Raw genomic sequence first — 24,880 nt, 5'->3', positions numbered from 1 at the left:
TCTGGCACCAACAGCAATGAAGTTTACTGATTGAAATCATCCTGAATCTGGGGAAAGGAGGGAGCTTTATACATAAATCTCTTCTAGTTTCTTGTTCTTAAATCATTTGACTTGTAGCTTATCTCTTTTTTTAGTCCCTTTTAGTTCTTGGTTGAGTTGGTGGCTTGAATAGTAGAAAAAGGTTGGCAATAGAGGGGTAACGAAAGTGGGTGGATGGACCGTAGGAATCTGAGATCACGTGCTGTGGGTTGGCCTCAGGAGGTGAATGAGTTTCCTGCAGTGTTTGGCAGAGGCAGGCCTGGGGCTGCTATGCGGCAGGAGCTGATTCCCCAGAGATAGCATGGCTAATCGCTCACTGGCCCCCAGAGACACCAGCACCTGTGAGACAGACAGCAGATGACAGAATAGGACATGCAGAGGACTCTCATTTGGCCCGGCAATTCCCACTCTAGTAAAGAAAGAAAAAGACAATGGGCCCCTGGGGAATCAATATACATTCTGCGGGGAAAGAGAAACTTTGGAGAGAGGGCTCATCGAGACCGGAGGTCTACTGCCATTCTCTTCGGTTACACACCATGAAACTGAGGCACCGAGGGATCCATGCATTTGTCCCAGGAAGGGGTCATAAATGCAGCAGTGACAGTAAGTCAAAAAGTGTGATTCCTAGTCATGAATCTTGACCAATGGGTCTTAACCTCAGTACCACCAAGAGTCTCTTATATTATTTCCCCATATGGATTGCCAGAAAATCCCATAATTTACATCATCACCATCCCGTCAAAATTTCTGTTCTGCATGAACCAGCCAATGTTCCCACACTGCTTTATTATAATTTGGAGGTTTAGCCTTATCATAGGTAGATGTGTGATTCCCATTAGGCTACTTATGTCACAAGCACAAAAAGCAGAATAAAGCAGTGGTTAAGGTATGGGCTCAGGACTCAGACCCTTGAACTCAGAAGTCCAGTCCCCCAAACTAGCTTTGTAACTTGGGCACGTTATTAAATCCTTAGTGCCTCAGTTTCCTCACCTGCAAAATGAGGAATATAATAGCTTAAACCAGGTAATAAAGGTAAAATGCTTAGCATGGTGCTTTTCATGTGGTAAGTGCTAAAAAGAAAAAAAAGAAAAAAGATAGCCCCTTCCCAGCCCCCAGAATGAAATCCCTCTAGACCTCAACATCACCTCATCTGGCCTCACCTCCTTCCCACATAGCCTCAAGAAGAGAGAACCCCTGGGCTTGGAGATCCTGGGAATTTGCCACTCATCAGAGCCCTCTCCCACATTCCTTCCCTTTTCCGGGGTGGGAGATGGTAGATGGCACACCCATCTCCAAGACACCGCCCATGGGTTTCGCAGCATCCCAATTCCTTAAAGCTATCTCAGAAAAATGTCATGAAATACAACCCCATCGTCATGGTCCGGAAGTCCCCAGGGGTGTACCTGATGGATGCAGGGCTCCTGTCGAAGGCTCCGGAGGGCAATGAGGGCGGCCTCCTTCACGTTTAGCTGGGGGTCTCCACAGGCCATCTCTAGGAGCCGCTGGGGTACTTGGCACTGTAACAGCTCCTCCCCCAACCCCTCAGGGCCCAAGTTGCCCAGAGCTGACGCGGCATTGCGCCGGACACCAGCCTGAGGATCTCCAAGTAGCTGGGTCACACTGGGTATCGCGGCTGCCAAGGCAGGTCCCAGGGGACCAGCTTGGTAGGCTGCGTTGCCCACAGCAAAGCTGGCACCGCGCCGCACGGCAGGGTCCTTGTCTCTAAGCCCCAGCAGCAGAAGGTTGAGCAGCCCAGCCTGGCTCTGCAGTGCCCCACGCACAGCCATGCTGTATTGCAGTAGGTGGCCCAGGAGCCCGTAAGTGCGGGCCCGCACAGAATTCTCTGGGTGGCCCAGGAGGCTGCGCAGGGGCCGATAGGATTCATCAGAGCCAGCCAGGAGTTCTTGGATGAAGGACAAGTGGCTGGGGGACAGTACTCGGGCTGTGTGGGCCAGCAAGGAGAGAATGTCAGAGGTCAGCAGCGGCTGGTCACCCAAGAGGGCAACTGAGAGGAAGGAGATGATGGTTCTAGGGGAGGCAGCCACTGTGTTCACAAACTGGTTGAGAGAGGTGGAATCCGTGAGGGCCAGGTGTGTGAGGAGGCTGACCGGCAACTCAACTTGCGTCAACGGAAGATGGTGGCAGCAGACCTGGGAGAAGGGATAGAGGAGCAGGCAAAGTGGTTCAGGGAGAGGAAGAATTCACCGCAGCGAGGTAGCTAGAAGGGGCCCAAGCTCTGGCCAAGAGAAAAGCCAAGCTATGCTGAGAAATACCACAGAGAGCTGGAAGACCTGACCCGAGCCCTCCACGTGAGACTGTGGAGCCCAAGAGAACAGGTGCAGGATCATTCCTTGCTCTGCAAGGACTCAGGCTCTCTGCCTTCAAAAACCCACTGCTGAATGCCAAGGATTGCACAGAAGTGACTCCTGGCTGAGGAGCTGAGTCTCCCTGCCCAGACTGGGATGTCCTCCCCGCAGAGCTTCAACAGATCCAGATGAGGGACAGATGGAGACGGGAGGCGCCAGCCCCAGCTCCAACCAGTGCTTCTGCTCAGGCCTGAATGCTTTCTCCACTCCAATGCTTACATCAAGCCAGATGCTCCACTCTTCCAGGGGCTCAGGGGAGCCCTGGAGCTGTTGGGAAGTGAATTACAATACACGAGGTCGGCCATCTTCCTCCTCCACCTTCACGCCTGGTGGCTTTCCCAAATACCTGCAGCAGGCGGGCTGTGACTTCTGAGTCCACGAAGTCAGCTAACACACCTCCAAGGAGGTCGGCATCCACATCCAGGGCGAAGGGGAAGCAGAGGAGCTGGCACACAGAGAGCACCACGACGGGCAGAAACCCAGACCCGTGAGGCCTAAGGAGGGCAGCGTGGAAGGATTTACTCGGTTTTACTCACCCACCCTTTATTATTCTCTGCCCCCTTCTCAAATCCCCGAGTCCAGCGCCCCTTCTCCAACCTCACCAGTCCTATTTCTGGCCTCATAGCTCAAGCTGTCAGCTACGGCTCTCCTGCCCACCCCTCCCCACCGCCACACTGCAGACTGTCTGGACAGTCTGGTCTCCCTCCTCTAGCTCGAACTCACGCCCGGCCCAGCTGACGCAGGAAGCTGGGGGAAAGCAGGTGCTTCAGGGTGGTCATGAGGATACTTCCACGTTGAGACAGGTGGCTCAGGCATAACTGGGGCTCCTGGGTGAAGGTGGCCACGGCCAGGCTCAGCAGAGCTGCCATGCCTGGAAACACCGAGAATGGAGACCCAGTGGTGCAGGAAGGGCCCCGGATGCTCCAGCTTCTCCAGGGCCCCCACCTATTTAGTCCCCTTCCCATCCAGCGCAGTCTGTGCCATCCTCTCCCCAGGGGGCAGCGGCTGCAATCTCTGTGGGCTAACCCAGTTCTAGGCTGCCTCCTCTTGAAAAGGATCAAAGGAGGCCATGCTTATGGAAAGATACCTTGGGGTGAGATCAGCGTCCAGTCTGGCTCTGGGCTTTGTGATGGCTGTGATTCCTGTGGAGACACCTCCTCGGGGAGCCTTAGAGCCATGGAGAAGCGGTGCCATAGAATGGTCCACATTTCTGAGCTAGCCATGTCCCTTATCGGGCTACCCTTCCCTGGCTGGAGATGAAATTGAAGGAGGGTGGGTAGGGAAGTCAAAGTCAGGTATCAAAATGCCTTTTTCTTTTCTCTTCTTTTTTTTCACTCTTATCCCTGACCTCTAAGGAAAGGGAGTCCCAGAAATAATTCCTCCGTTTTCCCAACAACGTGGGATTTCCCTGTTGTCTTAGTTGCCTTTCTTATCACATCTTAACCCACGCAAGTGTCTGCTAGAAACCAGGGAATTACAGCTCTCCTCCCCACTGAATCCTGGGATGCAGCTGGGATTCCCCAGAAAGGGTCCACGATGAGGCCGGGGGGGGGGGGCCCTTTTGAAGGTAATCACGGCCACCATATTTGACAGAAGAGGCAAGTGTGGGTTGCTTCTTCATTCCTATCGTCTAGCGGTTCATCAAAATGCCTAGTTTGTCTCTCCTGCCTTCCCATCCAACCTAGGATGCACCTGTACCTGGGTGAGAAGCTGCAGCAGCAGGATGAGGAGGCCGTCATAGAATCCACAGCCACCTGGTGGAGTCAGCCGGACCTGACAGAGAGAGGCAGGAAGAATGCAGATCCCCAAGAGAGATGAAGAGGCCTCACAAACCCATGCCTGCAACTAATTCCTGGTCAGGCAGAAAGAGCTTGTCCTCTGCCTGGTGTAGTGGGGAAAGCTCTCCTGGACTTACACAAGTCCTGGTTCCTGACTATTCATTCAATGACTACCTCTGCTCTAAAGACACATCATCTGGTAAGGTCGGAAGACACTTGCCACACAAGAGGCTGGGGTTGGGGTGGGGGTGGAGACACAGTTGAGAGTGCCTAACTCTGCCTTCTGCAGGTAGAACACCGATGAATTAAAAGTTCAAAAAGCAGTCAAGAGAAGGAGGTGGCAGGAAGGGACAGCATTCCTTGTAGCATAAATAAAGGCAGGTCATGAAAAATGATAGTGAATTTTGGAAGTGGTAACTCCTGGTATAGCAGGATTATAGAGCCCAGAGGTAACAGATGAGCTTTGAGGAGAAGGTAAAGGAGTCTGGACTTTATCCTGGAAGCAATGGGAAGCCACTGAGCTCCACAAGCTCCACGTGGGCAAGATTTTCATCTCTGTTATTCACTGCTGTAGTCTCAGAACCCAGAATAGTGTTCGGTACTCAATAGATACTTCTGTGCTAAATACTTGAACAAATGACTAGACTTTTAAGAAAGCTCACCCTGGTGGCAGTGAAGAGAATAGACTGGAGAGGAGAGAGCCTAGAATAGAGATCCTTCAGCGGGCAAGTGCCACAGTGCAAGATAGATGGTGTGCACACAAACTAAGGCAGGGCAGTGATGGTGCCAGGTAAAAAAAGATCTGACACAACAGGAAGGCGGAACACATGGGACCTGGGGGAACCATCTAGATGGGGGAATAATGGAGCAGAGAACACAGTCTATGATGACTCCCAGATTTCTGACTGGGGCTCCTGGATGAATGTGAGTGTCATCACGACTGGTACCACCTCTCTGAAGTTCAACTTTATCTAGAAAAAGCAGGTGAGTCTCATTACATTTCATGCGTCTCTCTTTCAAGTGTGTTGTAAGATAAGATGTGAGGTGCTTTCCAAATTATAAAGAATTCTGCATCTATAAGGATGATGATCATTTGAATATGAAGTCTATCCTTATTACAAAATGAAAGAAATAGGGGTTCCAAAGTACCTAAAAAGGAGAGGGAGGGGGCGGGGGGAAGGCCCGGAAAAGGAGAAAGCAGAAAGGAGGCTACCCAATGGACTGGATTCCTCAAGAGTTCTCAGGATGCCAGCCACCTTTTCCATTTCAGTTAAGGAGAAGGAGGGGGGACAGGGAAGCCAAACTGTAGTCAGAGGGGAAGAGATTAAGCTTTTGAAATGACCCTAACAACAGGAGCAGGAGCTTCTGCGGGAGGAGACTAAAGTAGGCAGGAAGATCTCATCCTCCAGTAGGTAACTCAGGTCCCCCCTCCCTCTGTCCCTCTTTGGAAGTGCCAGCCCAGTCTGGGCTCAGAGAAGCTGTCATCTGGGGGCAGACAGGGAGGAAAGGAACGACTGCTTAGTTTGCCCCAGCCATGCTGGCGCTTCAGTCTTGCCCCCAAGTGGAGTCCTGGGTCTGACTCAGTGAAAATGTTGTCTGTGCCCTCTCCGGTATACCTCACCTCTGCAGGGGCAGACAGAGCGTGTGAGGCTGCGGCAATCCACTCCACAGGCTGGAGGTCAAAGGTCACCCCTTGCTGACCAAGTTGACCCAACAGGCAGGCTGCTGCACTCTGGGGAATTAGAGGAAGAGAAGGAATGTCTGAATCTGCACAGTAGTCACGACAGGCAGAGAAGATATATGTCTCTGGCCCAGAAGAATGCCTCATAACCACCTCTTGATGAGAGTGATGCCCGTGCACCCCGCAGGCCTGGGTGGCAGGGTGAAAAGGGGAAGAAGGGGAAAACTGAAAACTCACCACGAGAGAGACAACGTGTGAATGGGTAAAGAGAGTAGCAATCTCATTGCCTAGCTTCTCCATTCTGGAAAAAGAAGATTCATCAAAGGATGCACCAAATGAAAGGAGGCTAGGGAGTGGCCTCCCTCCCCGCTGGATGGCACTCTCCACACGGCTGCATGACCATTGCCCCAAGGCACAAAGTTGGTAGGAATCTAGGTCTGTTCTGTTCTGTGTAGAGAACATCCCCATCCCTTCTATCCCCATCCCTTCTGAGGATAGGCTGTAAGGTGCCATTCCCCATATTCTACATCAGGGTGAGCTATCGGGAGGGAAGATTCCAGTGGAGAGACCCTACTTCAGGCTTACCCAGACGGCAGATCTTGCAGCCGAAGGACAAGAAGGGAGAGGAGGTAGAGTGCCACCTCAGTAGACTCTTCCCAATCTACTACCTTTACCTACAAAGGAAACCAAAGATATCAGAGCAACTTCTGATTGAGACAGTAGGGCCACCACGATATACCTGCCTGTGTTCCTGGCCTACCTTGCCCTGGACCAGCATCAACAGTGACTCCAAGGCCAGGGGCTCTCGCCCTAGCAGATGGCACAGGCGCTCACTGACATGGCAGCATGAGTAGAGAACCTAAAGGAGTGGGAAGGAGTCTGTCAGTGAAGCCGAGCAGCCCCTGGGTTCCTGGATCAGAAGGCTCAGCTGAGAAGCAGGCTAGCCTCTCCGCAGATCTAGTGTCCACACCGGGGCAATTCGAGAAGTTTAGGTCAACTTCCGCCTCTTCTTGCTATAAGACGGTGAGATAGGGCTACTGCTCTATTCTAGTGAGGACTGGCTAACAGTGGGGTCATCTCAGGTTGAACAGACTGAAAAGCAGGAAGGGACCCTCTGGGGTCTCTTGTCTCTCTCAGTGTCTTTCTCTCTTGGTCTTGGGGGTTAAAAAGAAATCTGAAGTCCCAAGATTTCTGGACAGGCAGTACCTTGAGAAGGTGTAGGCACAGGATGGGATGCCGCAAGCCAGAGATAAGGGACGGTCTCAGTTGGTTGTTGTCCTCGGTGAGCTGATTCGCCAAATGCTGAGAGATCTGTAGGGACATACTTGAAGCCTCAACCCCATTCCCATATTCCAATCCTGTTCCTATCATATCTCCAACTACTCAGGGTTCTCAACCCCTTGCTAGCCACTCTTCCTCAGGTTCACCAGGAACCTCAGATCCCATTCTATTCCCAGTCTTCATGGCCAAAGAAGAACCAAAAGTCATGGCCTAGTTTAGCCCTAGTAGAGACAGGTATAGAGGAAAGTGTTGCTGGCCAAAAGGGAGCAGGAAATCTAAATCCTGAGCCCTTGAGGCAGCATCACAGGTGGCTTCGGGTCAGCTACCCTACCACATGGGCAGTTTGTCAATGAGCTCTCTAGCCAGCTGGCCAAGGGTTCTGGGATTTTGGCGACATCGTGTTCAACGAGTGGCCAGATTACCAGACCCAGGTGGAAGCATCTGTTTCTGGAAGTACAGAGTAAGGGGAAGCAAAAATGCTTGTTTTTCTGCCTTTCTGAGAAGCTGAGGCCAGCCTCATCTCCAGCAACATGGATGAGAGGAAATCAGAAACTGCAGCTCAGACCTGCTCCTTGGCTTCCCAGCAGCTGGGCAGCCCCACAGGAGCAGTGCATATGGCTGCCAGTGCAGAGGACATGGCTCCAGGCAGGTCCTCACTCTGCTCCCGTAGTGGCTGGCTCACTTGGGGGGCTCCTATGGAGAAAAGCAAAGAACGCAGGGTGGGGTCTGATTGTTTGTCTCGGATCCCCATTCATTCTCTCAGTGCATAGTTAGTTGCTGAGCCCTTACTAAATGCCAGGCACTCTTCGAGGCAATGGCAGTCGGGAGGGCACAGCTGGAGTTACTCAGAAGGCAAGAGAACCTCCGCTCCCTACTCTGGTTACCTGGGGGTGTGTGGAAAGGGAGCTGGGGAACTGTCAGGCCATGAAGGAGCCCATCCAGCACAGCCCGCTGGGTAGTCAGCAGGCTGGAGTAAAAGGCTTTGGAGATGGTCCGGCTGTTCCCATCCATGGCTTCACACAGAACAGTAAAGCACTAAGGGAGACAAGGGCGGCATTAACATTAGGGCAGCAGAAAACTGACTGGGTTTAGGGTAAGGAGCAAGAATCCCCCCAGAAAACCTGAGAATAAAGGAGAAAACCCAGGGGACCAGCTGTGGCATTCTAAGTATTCCTCACACAGAAAATGCATTATAATTAATTGCCTTCACATTTCAAGGATGGCAATTTTAGGTTATCAATCCTATTCTCTGATCAGCTGCTTCCTAGATGATGTTTCTCAAAGTGTTATCTGTAGTCCATGAGTATGAGAATTCCTGGGGATTCCTGGGTCCCTTCCAACCCAGTCTTACTGATTCAGAATTTCAGGAGGTGGGGTGTTCATTCCAAACTTCCTATGCACTCACTGCACAGTGACATATGACAAATGCTGGCCAATAATGTGAGTCACTGATGGCCAAAGTTTAGGTTAGACGTTGAAAGCTTCCTGACTTGAAAGGATGAGGGAGGTTAAAATAGGCTCTCAGACTAGAAGAGTTCGAATGGACTGCTCACTGGAGGCAGAAATGCAGCCCAGATCTGTGTTCCCAATTGCCAGTCTGAACAATGGCTAGGCAACTGTTTATTTCCTTGCTCATGTTCCTCCCTAAGTGTCTCCTTGGAGATCAGTCAGAACTCCGCTATCTTCTCATTCAATCTTCTATTCTCCTGTCCCTCATTTCCAGAGTCCAGGGGCGAGAACCCACTAGCTTGCTAGTCGTAGGGCAAATACATTTGGGAAATACTAGTCCATCTGCAAGTCTCTTCAAAAAGAAATACTTCTAGGGGCGCCTGGGTGGCTCAGTCAGTTAAGCATCCGACTTTGGCTCAGGTCATGATCTCACGGTCCGTGGGTTCAAGCCCCTCATTGGGCTCTGTGCTGACGGCTCAGAGCTTGGAGCCTGCTTGAGATTCTGTGTCTCCCTCTCTCTCTCTGCGCCTCCCCCACTCATGCTCTGTCTCTCTGTCTCTCAAAAATGAATTTAAAAAGCATTAAAAAAATTAAAAAAAAAAAGAAGAAATACTTCTATTTGTGGTTCCCTGAAACAGGCCACAGTCCTTAATGCCTCTGGGCCTTTGTAAATGCTGCTCTTTCTGCTTAGAATGTCTTCCCTACTTTCTGTCTCACCCACCCGGCAAACTTCTATGCATTCTTCGAATCCTAGCAAAGATGATTTCCTTTGAGATTTCTTCTATGACTCCCCAAGTAATATTAATCATATCTTCTTCAGTGGTGCTTCTGTACTTTATACAAGTTTTATACAAGTTCTAATGTACTTTTCATGCTGTTGTCCTTGATCATTTTTCATCTCTCCTACTAGACTACTAGTCCCTTGACAATGGGGACCTTCTCGTACTCAAGTGGCATAAGGCACACAGTCGGTATTCAATAAATGTTTGTTCTATTACTTTGATCTAACCCTCTATAGTTATAAGAAAGGGAAAGGGAGAAACATGGAAAGATATCAGAGACAGAAATCTGGACAAGGGAGCAGATTACCATAAGGCTATCCCTCCTTAGAGTCTGCTCAGAGTCATCTGGTTGGGCCAGCAGTTTCCCCAACAGGTCCAAAAAGAGGTTGGCGGCCTCCTGAAACACCTGTAGGCTGGGAAAAAATAGCCCATCTCTCTAAAAGCCCACGTGTGGTAAACGTCAGTTCTGCGGGTAGGAGAATCTGTGCAAAGGAATATATCAGAATGCTCCTTCCCCTCCCCCCACTAAACACACACAGAGTCTTACATACCCTCCAAGACCTTTCTTTGCCATTTTCTCTACGTTATTTAAATTGTGACCCTTCCATTTAGTGTATGGTGACCCTTAGAACCTCAAAGTCTTGGGGTGAACTTAGAGTGGTCTCGGTCCTTAAGAGAATCAGGGGATCCCTAACCTGTTGCTTTCTCCTTACTTAGCCTCTTCCTAATAGAGGAAGGAAGAATTGGGGGTAGAAATTGAAGCCGAAGTGGCCAACAGAGCAAAGCTGGCTCTCATCCCACCTGTCACCTGTCTGGCTCCTCTCCAGATTGAAGGTGCAGGCAAAATAGGCCTGAATCACAGCCATCAGGTGCCGTAAGAAGGTCCCATACCAACATTGCTGCCAGGGAAGAGGACGGAGAATAAGGGCAATGTAGACGAAGAGAAAAGGCAGTGAAAAAGGTGTCAGATATCCAGTCAGGCTGACCAAACAGGGAGGCTTCTGGACAGAAAGAGGAAACCTAGAGGTAACAAAGGGGCAGCCAGGGGGCTGTAAACAGCCTGTATCTTGCTTGGCCAGAATAGCATTTAGGAGTTCAGGAGGCTCTATTTTTCAAATAGCTCAAATTCCTTTCTAAATTCCTTAGAAACATTCAAGGTTAACACTCACCAGCAGGATGCAGCTTCCCGTTAAACATTTCAGTGTTCTGTCCTCTCAGCTCAGCCACAGCAGAATGCAGCGTGGGGTAGCACAGATCTGGCCTCAGACACCCTGAGCCTCATGCCTACCTCCTCTGTTTATCCTACCTCCTCCATTATTGTCCCTGTGGCCATTTACAAGCTAATGCTGGTGTATAAGTTGATTAATCCCTGAATTTCAGTACTCTGTTCTATAAAAGCAGGTCAATTAAAACCTAGGATTTAATATTCCAAACCACAGTGCTCTAACTATTGGGAAATTGAGCATAAAAATCTGGATTTCTAGCTTCTCTTGGAAAACTGGAAGATCTGGCAACACGGGGCCCGTGTTCTCATGTGGCAACAGTGAGCTGAAGCTGAGGGCATGTCCCATTCAGACTGGGCACGAGATCTCCGGTCTGTCGTCTTCCCCACTACTCTCATACAGTCACACAGAGTCTACCTCCCTGACTGACGGGATCTGCCTGATATCAGAAGGCAGTGGGGTATGCAACTTGTGGTCTACTAACCAGAGAGGAGGAAAGAAAAGAAAAGGCAGTGGGTCGAATAGATACGGCACTTTGAAGAAGAGAAATCCAAGGAGCAGAAAGTCCTGGAAGTCTTTCAAGGCTCCTGGCCTACTGCTTACCTGCTGGATACTGTTGCTGTCCTGGCTGTGTCTGAGCAGGCTGAGCAGCAGCCCGGGGAGCCCTGCCTCACGACAGAAGGAGTACAAGAGAACAGAGTCTCTGCAGCTGGACAGAAGACTGCTCAAGATCCGGAGTGCAGGAAGGATGTGGGAAGCACCCTCCAGCATGCCTTTCAGGATCTGGGCGACACGAGGGAAAGAGAGAGTAATCGATCTTATCAGAGGGAAAAGGAGTCACAAATACTAATTGTCCCCAAGGAGTTGGCAAAGCAGACCAATGTTCTCATTCCTTTCTTTGGGACTCTAAAACCCAAAGAAGGAGAAGAGAAAAAAAGGGAAGCAGTAACAAGGAAAAAGAATATAGATATAGATGGTCAGGTCACTTGACTTACAACAGTGGTGACCAAGGGACAGGGGACCTCCCTCAGAATCTGTCAGGCCCAGTGCCATTCCTATCTCCTCCCTCCCTTCTCCAGCCTTTAACTTTAAAAAACATATGTACGTGCCCACACGCACTTCCAAAGATTAAAAACAATGGACGCAAAACAGTGTCATTCAACTCCAGACAGATAAAGCAATATCATCCAACTCTAGATCAGGACTTGACTAACTACGTATGACCTACAGGCCAAATCTAGCCTGCCACTTATTTTCATATAGCCTACAAAGTAGGGTCAGTATGATACTTTGAAATGGCTATTCTTTAAAAGGTTACTCTTTAGGGGCGCCTGGGTGGCTCGTCAGTTAAACATCCGATTCTTGATTTCGGCTCAGGGCATGCATGATCTCAGTTTCGTGAGATTGAGCCCCGTGTCGGGTTCTGTGCTGACAGCGCGGAGCTTGCTTGGGATTCTCTCTCTCTCTCTCTCGTCTCTCTGTCCCCCCACCTCAAAAATAAATTAAAAATTTCTAAAAAATAAAAGGATACTCTTCAAAAGAGAGTATTGTTTACATCAAGTGCTTTATCATATGCTATTCAGTGTTTCTAAATCTTTTCACTTATTTGCTCATTTACTCTTTACAATAACCCTGTGCAGGAAATGCAATTAACCATTTTGCACTAAAGCTTCTAGATAGGTTAAGTAAGGAGTCAATAATCACACAGCTAAAGAGTAGTTCAGATGGGGGCGCCTGGGTGGCTCAGCCGGTTGTGTCTGACTCTCAATTTTGGCTCAGGTCATGATCTCACAGTTCGTGGGATGGAGCCCTGTATCTGCCTCCGTGCTGACAGCACAGCGCAGAGGTTGCTTGGGATTCTCTCTCTCTCCGTCTCTCTGCCCCTCCCCCCACTAGTGCTTTCCCTCTCTCTCTCTCTTTCAAAATAAATAAATAAGCATTAAAAAAGAACTTTTAGAAAAAACATAGGAGGAAATCTTTCTGACTCTGGGTTTGGAAAAGATGTCTTCCACATAACACCAAAAGCATAATACACAAAAAGAAAAAATGGTAATTGAATGTCATCAAAATTCAAAACCTTTGTGCTTCAAAAGACACTCTTATGAAAATAAAAAGACAAATCATAGACTGGAAAAAATTTTTGCAAATCACATATCTGATAAGGGTCTCTTATCCAGAATATACAAAGAATTCTTATAACTCAAGAAGACAGAACCCAATTTAAAAATGAGCGAAAATACTGAAGAGCTATTTCACCAAAGATACACAAATGGCTAATAAGCACATGAAAAGACACTCCACATTAGTCATTAGCAAAGTGCAAATTAAAATGACAATAAGCCATTATTTCACACTCACTAGAGTGGCAGTGATAAAAAGACAATAATACAAGCTGGCAAGAATGTGGAGAAATGGGGCCCCTCATACATTTGCTGGCGGGAATGTTAAATGATGCAGCCACTTTGGAAAATAGTTTAGTAGTTTCTTAAAATGTTGAATATAAATTACCATCCAACCCGGCAATCCTAGGTATCCACAGAAGAAAAATGAAAACATATATCCACAAAAATACTTCCATATGAATGTTCATTGCATTATTATTCATAAAAGCCAAAAAGTGGAGACAATTCAAATGCCCATCAACTGATGAATGAAGAAACGAAATGTGATATAGCCATATGACAGAATTCTAATGAGAATGAGCAATAAAAAGGAATGAAGTATTGATATGTCACAAGAAGAAGGAACCTCAAAAATGTTCCGCTAAGTGGAAGGAACCAGATGTAAAAATTGGGTATTGGGGTGCTTGAGTGGCTCAGTCAGTTGAGTGTGCAACTTTGGCCCAGGTTGTGATCTTGTGGTTCCGTGAGTTTGGGCCCCACACTGGGCTCTCTGCAGTCAGTGTGGAGCCCACTTTGGATTCTCTGTCTCCCTCTCCCTGCCCTTCCCCCGCTGGTGCGTGCATGTGCTCTCTCGCTCTCTCTCTCAGAAATAAACATTAAAAAAACAACAAAGAAAAAACAAAACTGTGTACTGTATGATTACATTTATGTGAACTACCTGAAACAGGCAAATATATGAGACAGAAAGTAGATTAGGGGTTGCCTGGGACCAGGGCTTTGGGAATGATAATGACTTGTAAATGGGTATGAGGGATCTTACTGGGGAGATAAAAATGTTCTAAAACTAGATTATAGTGATGGTTTCACAACTTGGTAAATTTCCTAAAAATCATTAAAAAAAAAAACACACAAAAAACGGCGCCCGGGTGGCTCAGTCAGTTGAGCGTCCGACTTCAGCTCAGGTCATGATCTCACAGTTAGTGAGTTCGAGCCCCATGTCGGGCTCTGTGCTGATGGCTCAGAGCCTGGAACCTGCTTCAGATTCTGTGTTTCCCTCTATCTCTGCCCCTCCCCCACTCATGCTCTGTCTTAAAAATAAATTAAAAAAAAAAAACATTAAAAAAAACTTTAAAGAAAATAAAAGGAAAGAAATGCAGGCAACATTCTGGCGAGTTCCCAGGAAGGAAGATCATGGTGTTTCAGAAAACGAGAGGCTTAAATTATGGAAAAAGCCTAAATGTCCATCAACTGATGAATGGATAAAGAAATTGTGGTTTATATACACAATGGAATACTACGTGGCAATGAGAAAGAATGAAATATGGCCTTTTGTAGCAACGTGGATGGAACTGGAGAGTGTTATGCTAAGTGAAATAAGTCATACAGAGAAAGACAGATACCATATGTTTTCACTCCTATGTGGATCCTGAGAAACTTAACAGAAGACCATGGGGGAGGGGAAGGAAAAAAAAAAAGGTTAGAGAGGGAGGGAGCCAAAACATAAGAGACTTAAAAAACTGAGAACAAACTGAGGGTTGATGGGGGGGTGAGAGGGAAGGGAAAGCGGGGGATGGGCATTGAGGAGGGCACCTGTTGGGATGAGCACTGGGTGTTGTATGGAAACCAATTTGACAATAAATTTCATATTAAAAAAAATTAAAATTAAAATTAAAAAAAAGGAAAGGCTTTGTAAGAGAGAACACTATGAATACCAATTAAGCAAAATATTATTCCTTAAAAAAGAATCTCATTCTTCTCATTAGTATACTATACTAGAAAATATTGTATACTTATTTTTAACTTATTTAAACTTTTTAAAATTTTCTGATTTAATTAAGATTTTAAATTTAATCAGGAAAGATTTCGTGGAAAAGCGCTTTCTCTCACTATGGAAGTACTAAATAATACCCTCCATTTTTGCCTCTTGCTCTTCAATGCCTAAAACGTTTACCATCAGTCTGCTGACCCCTGCTCTAGGTGAATGCTCTTCCCTTCCGAAAGAGAACCCAATGGGGCACCCGGGTGGCTCAGCTGGTTAAGCATCTGACTTCGGCTCAGGTCATGACCTCATGGTTCGTGAGTTTGAGCCCCACGTCAGGCTCTGTGTTGATAGCTCAGAGCCTAGAGCCTGCTTCGAGTTCTATATCTCCCTTTCTCTGCCCCTCCCCCACTTGCACTCTCTCTCTCAAAAATAAATAAACATTAAAAAAAAAAAGAAAGAAAGAGAAACCTAAGGCCTGTTCTTTCTGTGTCACTAAAGGAGGTTAGCAAATCTTGAATTAAATAGATGGATGATTGCAAGAGAATTGGAAAGGGACAAGCTTTCTTTTTCTCCTTATGTTTTTTTAATACCTCATCTGTGATTAAAATAGTCTAATCCCATCCACAGTATCCTTCTGCCCGTTACCTGCCCTCCTGCCTCGCGCAGCTGACCCTGGATGCGCTGGCAGAAGTCAGGATTGCACAGCAGAGTGAGGGGGGCCTTCAGCTGGACAGGCACAGGGTCAGCGGTCTCTAGCAGGTGCTGCCACTCATCATCACTGTCGGGCTCCTGAGGCATAGGGGAACGAACAAGGTCAGAAGTGTGTAAGGTTCAAGGGTAGTAGCCCTCAACCTGCAGAATCATGGAGTAAATGCAAGAACCAGGGAATCCTTCAACACAGATGTATTTGCTTCAACCGCCGGTTTAAAAAGGTATAGTTTGGCAGTATGTGAGGGGTCTTGAAAAGTCTCTTGGAGAACACTGGCATGTGTTCATAAAGAGGTACCTACAATACGTCCATTTATAATTTAAAAAAATTGGCAATGTCTTAAAGGCAATCAGTAAGGGAATAATAAATCATGGCACATCCATATTAAGAAATATGATGAAGTTATTAAAAAGATTATAGTACTGGGGCGCCTGGGTGGCTCAGTCGGTTAACTATCCGAGCGTCCGACTTCGGCTCAGGTCATGACCTCATGGTTCGTGGGTTCAAGCCCCACGTCAGGCTCTGTGCTGACAGCTCAGAGCCTGGAGCCTGCTTCGGATTCTGTCTCTGTCTCTCTGCCTCTCCCCTCCTCATGCTCTGTCTGTCTCTCTCTCTCAAACATAAAATTAAAAAAACAAAAAAAAAATAGAAAAAAAAAGATTATAGTACTGAGGACACATCACTAATGTAGTATTCTGACCAAAACTGCATAAATGAATTTAATCACGAGAAAGTATCAATTTGAGGAACATTCTCCAAAATTACTGGCCTGTATACCCCAAAACTGTCAGTCATGAAAGACAAAGAAAGACTAGGAACTATTCCAGATTAAAGGAAACTAACGAGCTATAACAATGAAAGCAATGCATAACCCTGGATTGGATCATGGACCAGGAAAAAATTTTTTTTGCTATAAGGAATAGTACTGGACCAATTGGCAAACTTTGAATATGGATTATAGATCAAGTAGCAGAATTATATCAATGTTAAATTTCTGGCTTCTGTAATTGTACTGTAGTAGTGTAGGTCAAGGATCTTGTTCTTAACCAATGTGCACTAAAGTGCTTAGGGGTAAAGGGACATGATTGCATCTTACCCTAAAAGGACTCAAGAAAGAGGATACACCCTTATATAAGCAGACATATACAGAGAGAAACTCATAAAGCCACTGTGGCAGAATTTGAAGAGTTGGTGAATCTGGATGAAGGGCATACAGGAATTCTTTGTGGTATCCTCACAATTATTCTTGAAGCTTGAAACTATTTCAAAATAAAAAGTTAACTACCCCCCCCCAAAAAAAAAGCCAGAAAAGATTAAGGTAGAATTATATGTTCAGATGTAGAAAGATCTCCAAAATGGATCATCTGGTAAGAGAGGCATGATGTAAAACAGTACATGTAGTGTGAACTCAATAACATTAAAATAGTCAAACTACAGATTTCTACGTACGCGTATAAGTGCAAACGTTTGGAAAAAGAAAGACTAAACTAATAATGGCAGACACCTCTGGAACTGGGGTAAGACGCAAGAAGGACTTTCATTTCTACCCATGTGTTCCAATTTTTGATAATTACATGTTTATACTGTGCAATTAAAAATCTACAAATTAATAGTAAGAAAGCAATTTTTAACACCAGGGGAGCTTGTTCTTGGATGGTTGGGAATCACTGTTCTAGAAAAACATGTACCCAGACCCAACATCTGATGGCAAGGTCAAGGCCAAGAGGGGCCCCCACAGCTCACCTCATTTTCTAGGTCCACTGCATCAATGCTCCGCTGGCTCACCACCTCTGGCCTCAGCTCTAGGACAGCTGGTTCAGAATCCTGGCTGATCTGGTTTTCCCTGCCAGAGGAACAGGGAACAGGAAGAATTCCAGACCTGTGAGGCTTAGGGTTCATCTACATATTCCTCTCTCTAGGCCCAAGATACGAATGAAAAACGAGCCACATAGGACTGGATAGAAGAGAGCTTTCTTCTAGGATATGGCAGGACAGGATGTTGACCACTACACATATCCTTGACTGCCCTTCCACTTTGAACCTTACTCTCAAGCCTACCTTGGCAGTTTTCACCTGTAGTTCTCAACTCAAATATCTTCCCTTTTACATGGAGACAATTCTTTCCTTCTCAGTTAATGTACAACTGAGGCATAAAGAAAGGAAAATTCCCATTACCACTGATGAATCAGGAAAGTATCCAGAATCGGAATTCAAGAACACAGGACCTGGATTCCGAGGGCCCTGTCCATACTTAGGTGGTGGCTAGTGATAGGCACCATTTTGTATTTGTTTTGACTAAAACCAAAGATCTTCAAGGGACCTCCATCTATAAACCCCTGGCTAGCCCCTCCTCACCGAGGTACAGGGGGGGCCTCTCCAGCCCCCCACTCAGCCCAGCTGTTCTTCATTTCTGAGGCCAAGATCCCAGCCAAGAGGCCTGGTTCCTGAGGAGTGGCTCTTGGTCTGGGCAGAGGGGCTGTGCCAGAAGCCATCTTGCTGGTCCTGTCCTCTTGCTCAAGGGCAGGTCCTGTGTTCTGGTGTTTCTGTGGGAAATGGGCAGGAGACACACTGAATCAAAACTATTTGGTTGTGGGGTGGGCTGCCTGGGTGGCTCAGTGGGTTAAGCATCTGACTCTTGGTTTTGGCTCAGGTCATGATCTTGTGGTTCCTGAGTTTGAGCCCTGCATCAGGCTCTGAGCTGACAGTGTGGAGCCGGCTTGGGATTCTCTCTCTCTCTCTCTCTCTCTCTTTCTCTCTGCCCCTCCCCTGCGCATGCCCTTTCTCAAAATGAATAACTTTAAAAACAAAACAAAATCATTCATAGGTATGAACGGTACCTACTCAGAGGGCAGAATGAAACCTATTCATGGCCCTTTCTCAACCTTCCTTCTCCAATTCTCTCAGTCACTAGGCTGGTCATGTCACATATTCCCTTCTGTCCACATACCTTCTGCTTGGCCTCCTCAGCCATGCGTTTATAGGCTTGTTGCAAGATTCGAGAACGATTGCCCTTGGGGGCCAGCTGGTGTGCCTGTTGGTCCTTTAGGACCTGAAGTTCTGGGGGTAGGCGACTGGTGAATGGGGTACCCAAATCTGGGCCTGCTGGTTCAGTTATTACTGTAGGGAAGAAGAGGGAGAATATGTGATCACACTGGGGCTGCACCACCATCTCCACTTGGCCAGAGACAACTTCAGTGTCCTCAGGCTTCTGTGGAAGGAGACCATTTTGACAATGTGACAAAGAGGGAGTGGGGTTGCAAGAGAAGTGCCAAAGGTTAGGCAAAAGGTTAGGAAGAAAGTTCCAGCTGGTAGGGTAAATCAGACATGTTACATCCAGACACTGGGGAAAGGGGGTAGATTGGAAAGAGCACCAGGGAAGTGTAAAAGCCCTGGGAACCCCAATGACTCACTGGTGACGCGACCAGCTATAAAGGGGTGATGTAAGAGATCTGGCCAGGACAGACGCTGCCTAGGGTCCTTGGTGAGCAGTCCCTGCAGGAAATTCTGTGGAGAGAAAAAATACCCCATGGGTCATCGCTTTCCTACAGACTCCCTCTAACTCACCAGCAGAACTAGGAAACCAAGACTCCTGAGTCCGTTCCATGAGCAAACTAGCTGGTCTTGATCATGCCCTCTCTAATCCTATCCTTAGGCTTCATTTAGCTGGCTTCAGAGACAGACTTCTCTGCCTCACCTCCTGCAGAGCCCCAATTCCTGTCCAGAGACTTATTGTCACCTTCACAATCATCTTCAGAAAGCAAACATTCAAAAGAGTCCGAATTGCTCACTTTGCCCTCCCTTTGATTGCGGGTTTGTTTGCAGCTGGGTAGGACCAGAAGCATTGGTGGTTAAAAGCACACTCACACACAAGTCATTGTGTAAAGATGTGTTTGGGAGCACAGAAAAACAGAAATCTTTCAGCAAGTCTTGAGATGGTAGAAGGGAAGGGAGACTGCCTCTGAAAAGGGTGTATCTGTTATGGTGTATCCTTGGGAAAATCCCCAGTTGGGCCTAAAATAGGGATAGAAGGTACTGGTCGATTATGACCATGGTTCTAAAACAAGATGATTAGTATATTGTGGCTCTTGCTCAAGATGCCTGCCTGTCTGCTCTAAGGGAGAATGAATATCCTACGTAGATCACCCACTTAAATTTCTTTTGCTTAGATTCTTTTTGATAATTATTTGAGCCTCCCCAACTAAATAGGTTAGGGAGAAACTTGTCCCTTTTCATCTTAGACAGGCCAAGGGAAAGTTATAATGAGACTGCACTCTGGGAAAAGGTTGCACTTAAATTCCATTGAGGGACCAAATTTTGCCCTAGATAAGAAATAAAAAGGGTCAACTCTTTATTCTCCCTCCCTCCCTCACCTCCTGAGACTTAGCTGCAATCAACAGATATCACTTCTATCATCTGCCCCTAATCGCTGATCTAGCCCCACTAGCTCTGGCCATTTGGATTTCTGAAGATTCCTTCTTTCAGGAAGAAGACTAAGAAGTCTGTGGGCAAATCTAGATATCATGAGGACTTTGCATCTGATAGGAAGTAAGTGGAAGAGAGGATGTGTAAAAGGACAGTTTCTGTCTCTGGTGGCTTGAAACTACCTTACCATTGTGATAAAGAATAGCCTGCCCCGAGGGCACCTGGGTGGCTCGGTGGGGTAAGCATCTAACTCTTGATTTCAGCTCAGGTCATGATCTCACAGGTTCGTGAGTTCAAGCCCCACATTGGGCTCTGCACTAGAGCAGAGCCTGCTTGGGATTCTCTCTCTCCCCTCTCTCTCTGTCCCTCCCCACCGTGCGTACGTGCTTTCTCTTAAAACAAATAAATAGACTTAAAAAAACACACACATATATACACACATACATACATATGAATACATATACACATATATACACACACACACATACATATGAATAGCCCACTATGTATATGAATAGCCCGCCCCAAGGAGGGGCTGGCTGGTATTCCCAAATTCTGCAGAGTTTAGAACAGCCTCCCAGAATAAGCCCCTGCAGCAGAAAAGTAACGCAGCTTGGCCCAGCTCCCACATTAGTTCAGTAACTGCAGAGTCTTGCCCCAGATTTTGGAAAAGGGAACCAGGGCAGAGGAAGACAGGTTTCTAATGCAAAAGTAATCTCCCTTTCGACGTTCATTACCTTGAAGCAAGGACTAATGGTGGCCGGCCAGCGCACAGGGTCCTTGAGAATGAGGCTGACCAACTGAAAGATGCTGGTAGTGTAGAAGGGAGGGGTGCCCACAGCCAGCTCATACAGTATGCAGCCCACAGACCAGAGGTCTGCAGTGTGGTCGTACGGTCGCTCTTCCACCAGCTCTGGAGACATATAAAGTGGTGTGCCTTTGATGGATGTCAGCACCATTGTGTTGGTGCTCATTGCCCGGGCAAATCTGCAGGAGATGAGGGAACAGAGTTGGGAAGAGAAAAAACATATTCAGTAAAAACAAGGCCTATCATGGTGTGAGATATCCCAAACTCAAACAGAGAACACCTTCCAAAGACCCAACAGGAACCCCCAGTCTTTTAGCTCGGGTTGTAAAATGAGGTCCAGGTAAGTTAGGCATATGGTCGAAGACTCCTTGCAGAACTGGAAGCTGAGACAGAAGGTCAGGGTCCTCACCCAAAGTCACAGAGCTTGATGCCACCACCCTTGGCAAGGAGGATGTTCTGAGGTTTCATGTCACGGTGGAGAATGCGGTGGGAATGCAGATAGTACAGAGCGGACACCAACTGGGCAGCAATGGCCTGAACCTAGGGGTCAAACAGGCAGGGGAAGGAAAGGAGAGGCCAGAGGAAGGAGCCTACTGACGAGCCGAAAGACATTTCCCTAAATTACTGATGAGATCTTCTCTTCTTGCTCTTTCTTCCAGAGCTTCCCACATCTTCCTTAGCTCTTGACTCCCATTCACTCATTCTTTCATTTGTTCATTCACTCGTTCAAGGAAAATGTATCGAGTCTCACTAGCTGTGACCTGGGATGAGCAAATTATCTCGTGCCTCTCATACGCATCATCTGTAAGCTCATGATAATAATACCACCTCCTTTATAGGATTATTGTGAGGATTAAACAAGTCAAAGCATGCCATGCTCAGAATGGTGCCTGGCATTTAGTAAGCCTTCAATATACATTAGCTGTTACTAAAAAAAAAAAAAATTTTTTTTGTTTATTTAGTGTTTGAGAGAGACAGACGGAGCACAAGTGGTGGAGGGGCAGAGAGAGGGGGAGACACAGAATCAGAAACAGACTCCAGGCTCTGAGCCATCAGCACAGATCCTGACGTAGGGCTCGAACTCACAGACCGGGAGATCATGACCTGAGCCGAAGTCGGATGCTCAACTGACTGAGCCACCCAGGTGCCTCTACATTAGCTGTTATTAAACAAGACAAAGTCTTTTTTCTCAAGACAAGTAATCAGGCAATAAATAAGACAGACAAAATAAGTACGATGATGACTTACAAATGACAATGCTTAGAAAGAAATGGATTGCTACAACAGGAAGTCCTGGGGAGGGGGGCTACTTGTTAGAGTACAGAGAAATCCCTAGAATGAGTGTGGCTGGAGAATGTGTTCCACCAAATCCCACTGCCAACCAGCAGATCTTGGTGGTGAATCCTGCCTTAACAACAACTCTTATTCCCTTCCTGCCCTCTCTGGTACCACCACACGTGCTATCTGGTGACAGCAAAAGCATTAATAACAGCAATGTTGAATACTGTGCATCAGGCACTCTTTTAAATGCTTTATATGAGGGGTGCCTGGGTGTTTCAGTCAGTTAAGCATCCAACTTTGGCTCAGGGCATGATCTCACAGTTCATGGGTTTGAGCCCCACATCGGGGTCCATGCTGATGGTGCAGAGCCTACTTGGGATTCTCTCTCTCTCCTTCTCTCTCTGCCTCTCCCATGCTCAAGCTTTCTCTCTCAAAAATTAAAAAAAAAAATTTTAAAGACTTAAATGCTTTACATGAGTTCATTAATCTTCACAATAGTCTCATGAGACAGACATTAAAATGACATCCATTTTTATTTTATTTTTTTTAATTTTTTTTATTTTTTAAATTTTTTTTAACGTTTATTTATTTTTGAGACAGAGAGAGACAGAGCATGAATGGGGGAGGGGCAGAGAGAGAGGGAGACACAGAATGGGAAGCAGGCTCCAGGCTCTGAGCCATCAGCCCAGAGCCCGACGCGGGGCTCGAACTCACGGACCGCGAGATCGTGAGCTGAGCTGAAGTCAGACGCTTAACCGACTGAGCCACCCAGGCGCCCCGATGACATCCATTTTTAAATGAGGAAACTGAGTGCTAAGAAGTTAAGGTAACTCGCCCAAAAGGATCCAGCTAGAAAGTGGCAGAGACAACTTTGTACTCAGAGATTTTGGCTCCAGTGTTCACCTACTTTACTGACATGACACACTGTCTCTATATATACCTAGACTCTTATAGTTTCCTCAGGAGTTTTCAAAATGGAGAATCTCAGTGCCCTTAGCTTTTGCTACCAGTCCTTAATCTGAAAAGAGGTCAGGGTAGGGGACAAGTTTGAGCCAGGAAACATACCTGGTCTTCTGGAAGTTTTCCATCATCTTCCAAGATCTGAAAGAGCTCTCCCTCAGCATAGTCTGTCACCACCACCACCTGCAGGGAGAAGGCAATGGTACTGATGGCTCCAGATTTATGCATTCTGAGGCTGGGAAATTTGGGGGACCTTTCTTCCTGGGGAGAGGTGACCCAAAACTGAAGTGCACCTCTTTGTCAGTTTCAAAGCTGTCAAGCATATGCACAATGTTGGGATGCCGCAGACCCCGCATGATTTCAATCTCTCGTTGCAGATTCCTCAGCTCCTTCTCTGAACGTCCCAGTTTTGGAATGAACTTCAGGGCCACCACCTGTCAGTGGTAAGAAGAGTCAAGGCCTAACCATGCTATTGAAACATTCACCTCAGAGCTCCAGAACTCAGGCTTCAGATTGTTTGGGCAAATTCTCATTACCTGCTAGTCTCCTACTCCTCTTCCTTACAGTACCCTGGCCTTATCCAGACTCCCCCCACCTCTTGCCCTAGGAGAAAACAGCCTCTGCCAGACAGATCCCTTTGGTGGAATCTGGGAGAGGTGTTCTGATCTGGGTAAAGAACTCTGGGTAAAAATTTAAGAGATTTAGGGGAAAGAGAAGGAAGAAAAAAAATGAAGAAGGAAGAATAAAGTTAAGGTGGTTTATCTCTTCCTGCGTGGTATGACAGACAATAACAATAATAAAAATAAAATTTATTGTTTACTAGGTGCCAGACACTATACTAATGTAGTGATTCAGCATGAATCATATTTAATCCTCAAGCCCCATCAATCAGATACTGTTCTTATCTTCATTCTACAGATGAGGAAACTGAGACATTGAGAGTTTAAGTAACTTATCCACAGTTCTAAGGCTAGAAATGGTGGATCTAGGGTCTGAACCTAGTAATCCAATATTAGAGCACACACTCCACAAGAGGAATGACCGAGTCAGTGCCTTTGGAATACAGGTCCGTATTCTGGTCCCTGTAGAATCCCACCCAAGAGATATCCCTCCTTGTTCACCACCTGAGCACTGTATTTTCTTCGACCCTTGTACACCCTCCCAAAAGAGCCTTCTCCGATCATCTCCAACACGTGGTACTTCTCCATGACAGAGGTTTCAGGATCCTTCAGATGGAAGGAGGTAGAGATGGTGGTGAAGGGCTACAGCTCCAGGGACAGCTCCACACATCTAGGAGGCCTAGGTTGGACATAAAAGAAAGGTTTATGTTAGCCACCTTGCCTTTTCCTTTTTCATAATAATCCAGGCCTCAAAAACATGGTAGGGTGGAGTGGATGGAAAGATGAGATCTTGGGAACAAACAGAGCGCCTCTTGTTCTCCCTCCTTTTCAACCTCCTCCTGGCCCCCAACCCAACCTCGTTCCCACCGAAACCCGTGCCCCACGCCCCTCTCCACGCAGCTCCGCCCACTCGACCGCTCCCCCTCTTCTTCAATCCAGCTTCTCCCCTCGGCCCCGCCCCCTCCGTCCCGCCTCGCCCACCCGACCCCGCCCCTTCCATCCAGCCTCGCCCACCGACCCCGCCCCTTCCAGTCTCCCCAGGTTCCTGCCACCGCCAACCTCCTCAATACCCCCGCCAGTGCCACCTGCCCGCGCGCTTCGCAGACCGGAGCCCCACTCTCACCCCCAGCCTAGGAGCTTCAAGCTCCTCAGGCCGAGGGATGCAGGCCCTGGCCTTCAGCCCCGCCCCTTCCGGCTGCCTGTGGATTTTGCCTGACTTATAATTCTTCTCCACCCCCGCTGCCTTTCTCTTTAGACTCCCATTGTTACCACATGTGCTCGCTGGAACTGGTCAGAGAGGTTCAGAGGACAAAGGCGTTCAGAAGTATTGGAGAGTCGTCGGACCACCCATAGGCACTTTCTAGGGCACTTCCGATC

The 24,880-nt window shown here is 47.3% G+C and overlaps 1 protein-coding gene across 4 annotated transcripts; it reads right to left on the bottom strand.

The window, feature by feature from the left end:
* On the bottom strand, positions 1–24,864 carry STK36 (serine/threonine kinase 36). 4 transcript variants are annotated; one of them, XM_007086139.3, is made up of 27 exons: positions 24,773–24,864; positions 24,008–24,182; positions 23,177–23,317; positions 22,989–23,066; positions 21,052–21,182; positions 20,572–20,821; positions 18,823–18,916; positions 18,360–18,529; positions 17,768–17,955; positions 17,156–17,255; positions 15,349–15,492; positions 11,203–11,382; positions 10,178–10,275; positions 9,684–9,789; positions 8,030–8,180; positions 7,711–7,838; positions 7,071–7,175; positions 6,625–6,723; positions 6,450–6,538; positions 6,102–6,165; positions 5,805–5,915; positions 4,104–4,178; positions 3,493–3,655; positions 3,129–3,276; positions 2,752–2,899; positions 1,443–2,189; positions 1–378 (listed from the first exon to the last, which is right to left on the bottom strand). In XM_007086139.3, exons 2-27 carry the CDS (start codon positions 24,089–24,091, stop codon positions 235–237), a joined length of 3,936 nt encoding a protein of 1,311 aa, XP_007086201.2. In that variant the 5' UTR covers positions 24,092–24,182; positions 24,773–24,864; the 3' UTR covers positions 1–234. The 4 variants fall into 4 exon arrangements, with proteins under 4 accessions (XP_007086201.2, XP_007086199.2, XP_007086200.2 ...); XM_007086137.3 differs by lacking the exon at positions 24,773–24,864 and adding an exon at positions 24,589–24,696; XM_007086138.3 differs by lacking the exon at positions 24,773–24,864 and adding an exon at positions 24,627–24,689.
* Positions 24,865–24,880: the final 16 nt, after the last annotated feature.

The sequence above is a fragment of the Panthera tigris genome, chromosome C1 (genome assembly GCF_018350195.1).
Source record: "Panthera tigris isolate Pti1 chromosome C1, P.tigris_Pti1_mat1.1, whole genome shotgun sequence".
Taxonomy (NCBI): domain Eukaryota; kingdom Metazoa; phylum Chordata; class Mammalia; order Carnivora; family Felidae; genus Panthera; species Panthera tigris.
Note: the sequence above shows the minus strand (reverse complement) of the source record. Positions and strands in the feature narration are given on the sequence as shown.

Bases quoted from the DNA above. Each gene is read 5' to 3' on its own strand.
- STK36 (XM_007086139.3), bottom strand. From the start codon at position 24,091: ATGGAGAAGTACCACGTGTTGGAGATGATCGGAGAAGGCTCTTTTGGG. The intron at 9,790-10,177 runs GTGGGATGAGAG...ATTTTTTCCCAG, and splicing joins AGGAGCCAGACAGGTGACAG to CCTACAGGTGTTTCAGGAGG. The intron at 2,190-2,751 runs GTATTTGGGAAA...CCCTTCTCCCAG, and splicing joins TCACAGCCCGCCTGCTGCAG to GTCTGCTGCCACCATCTTCC.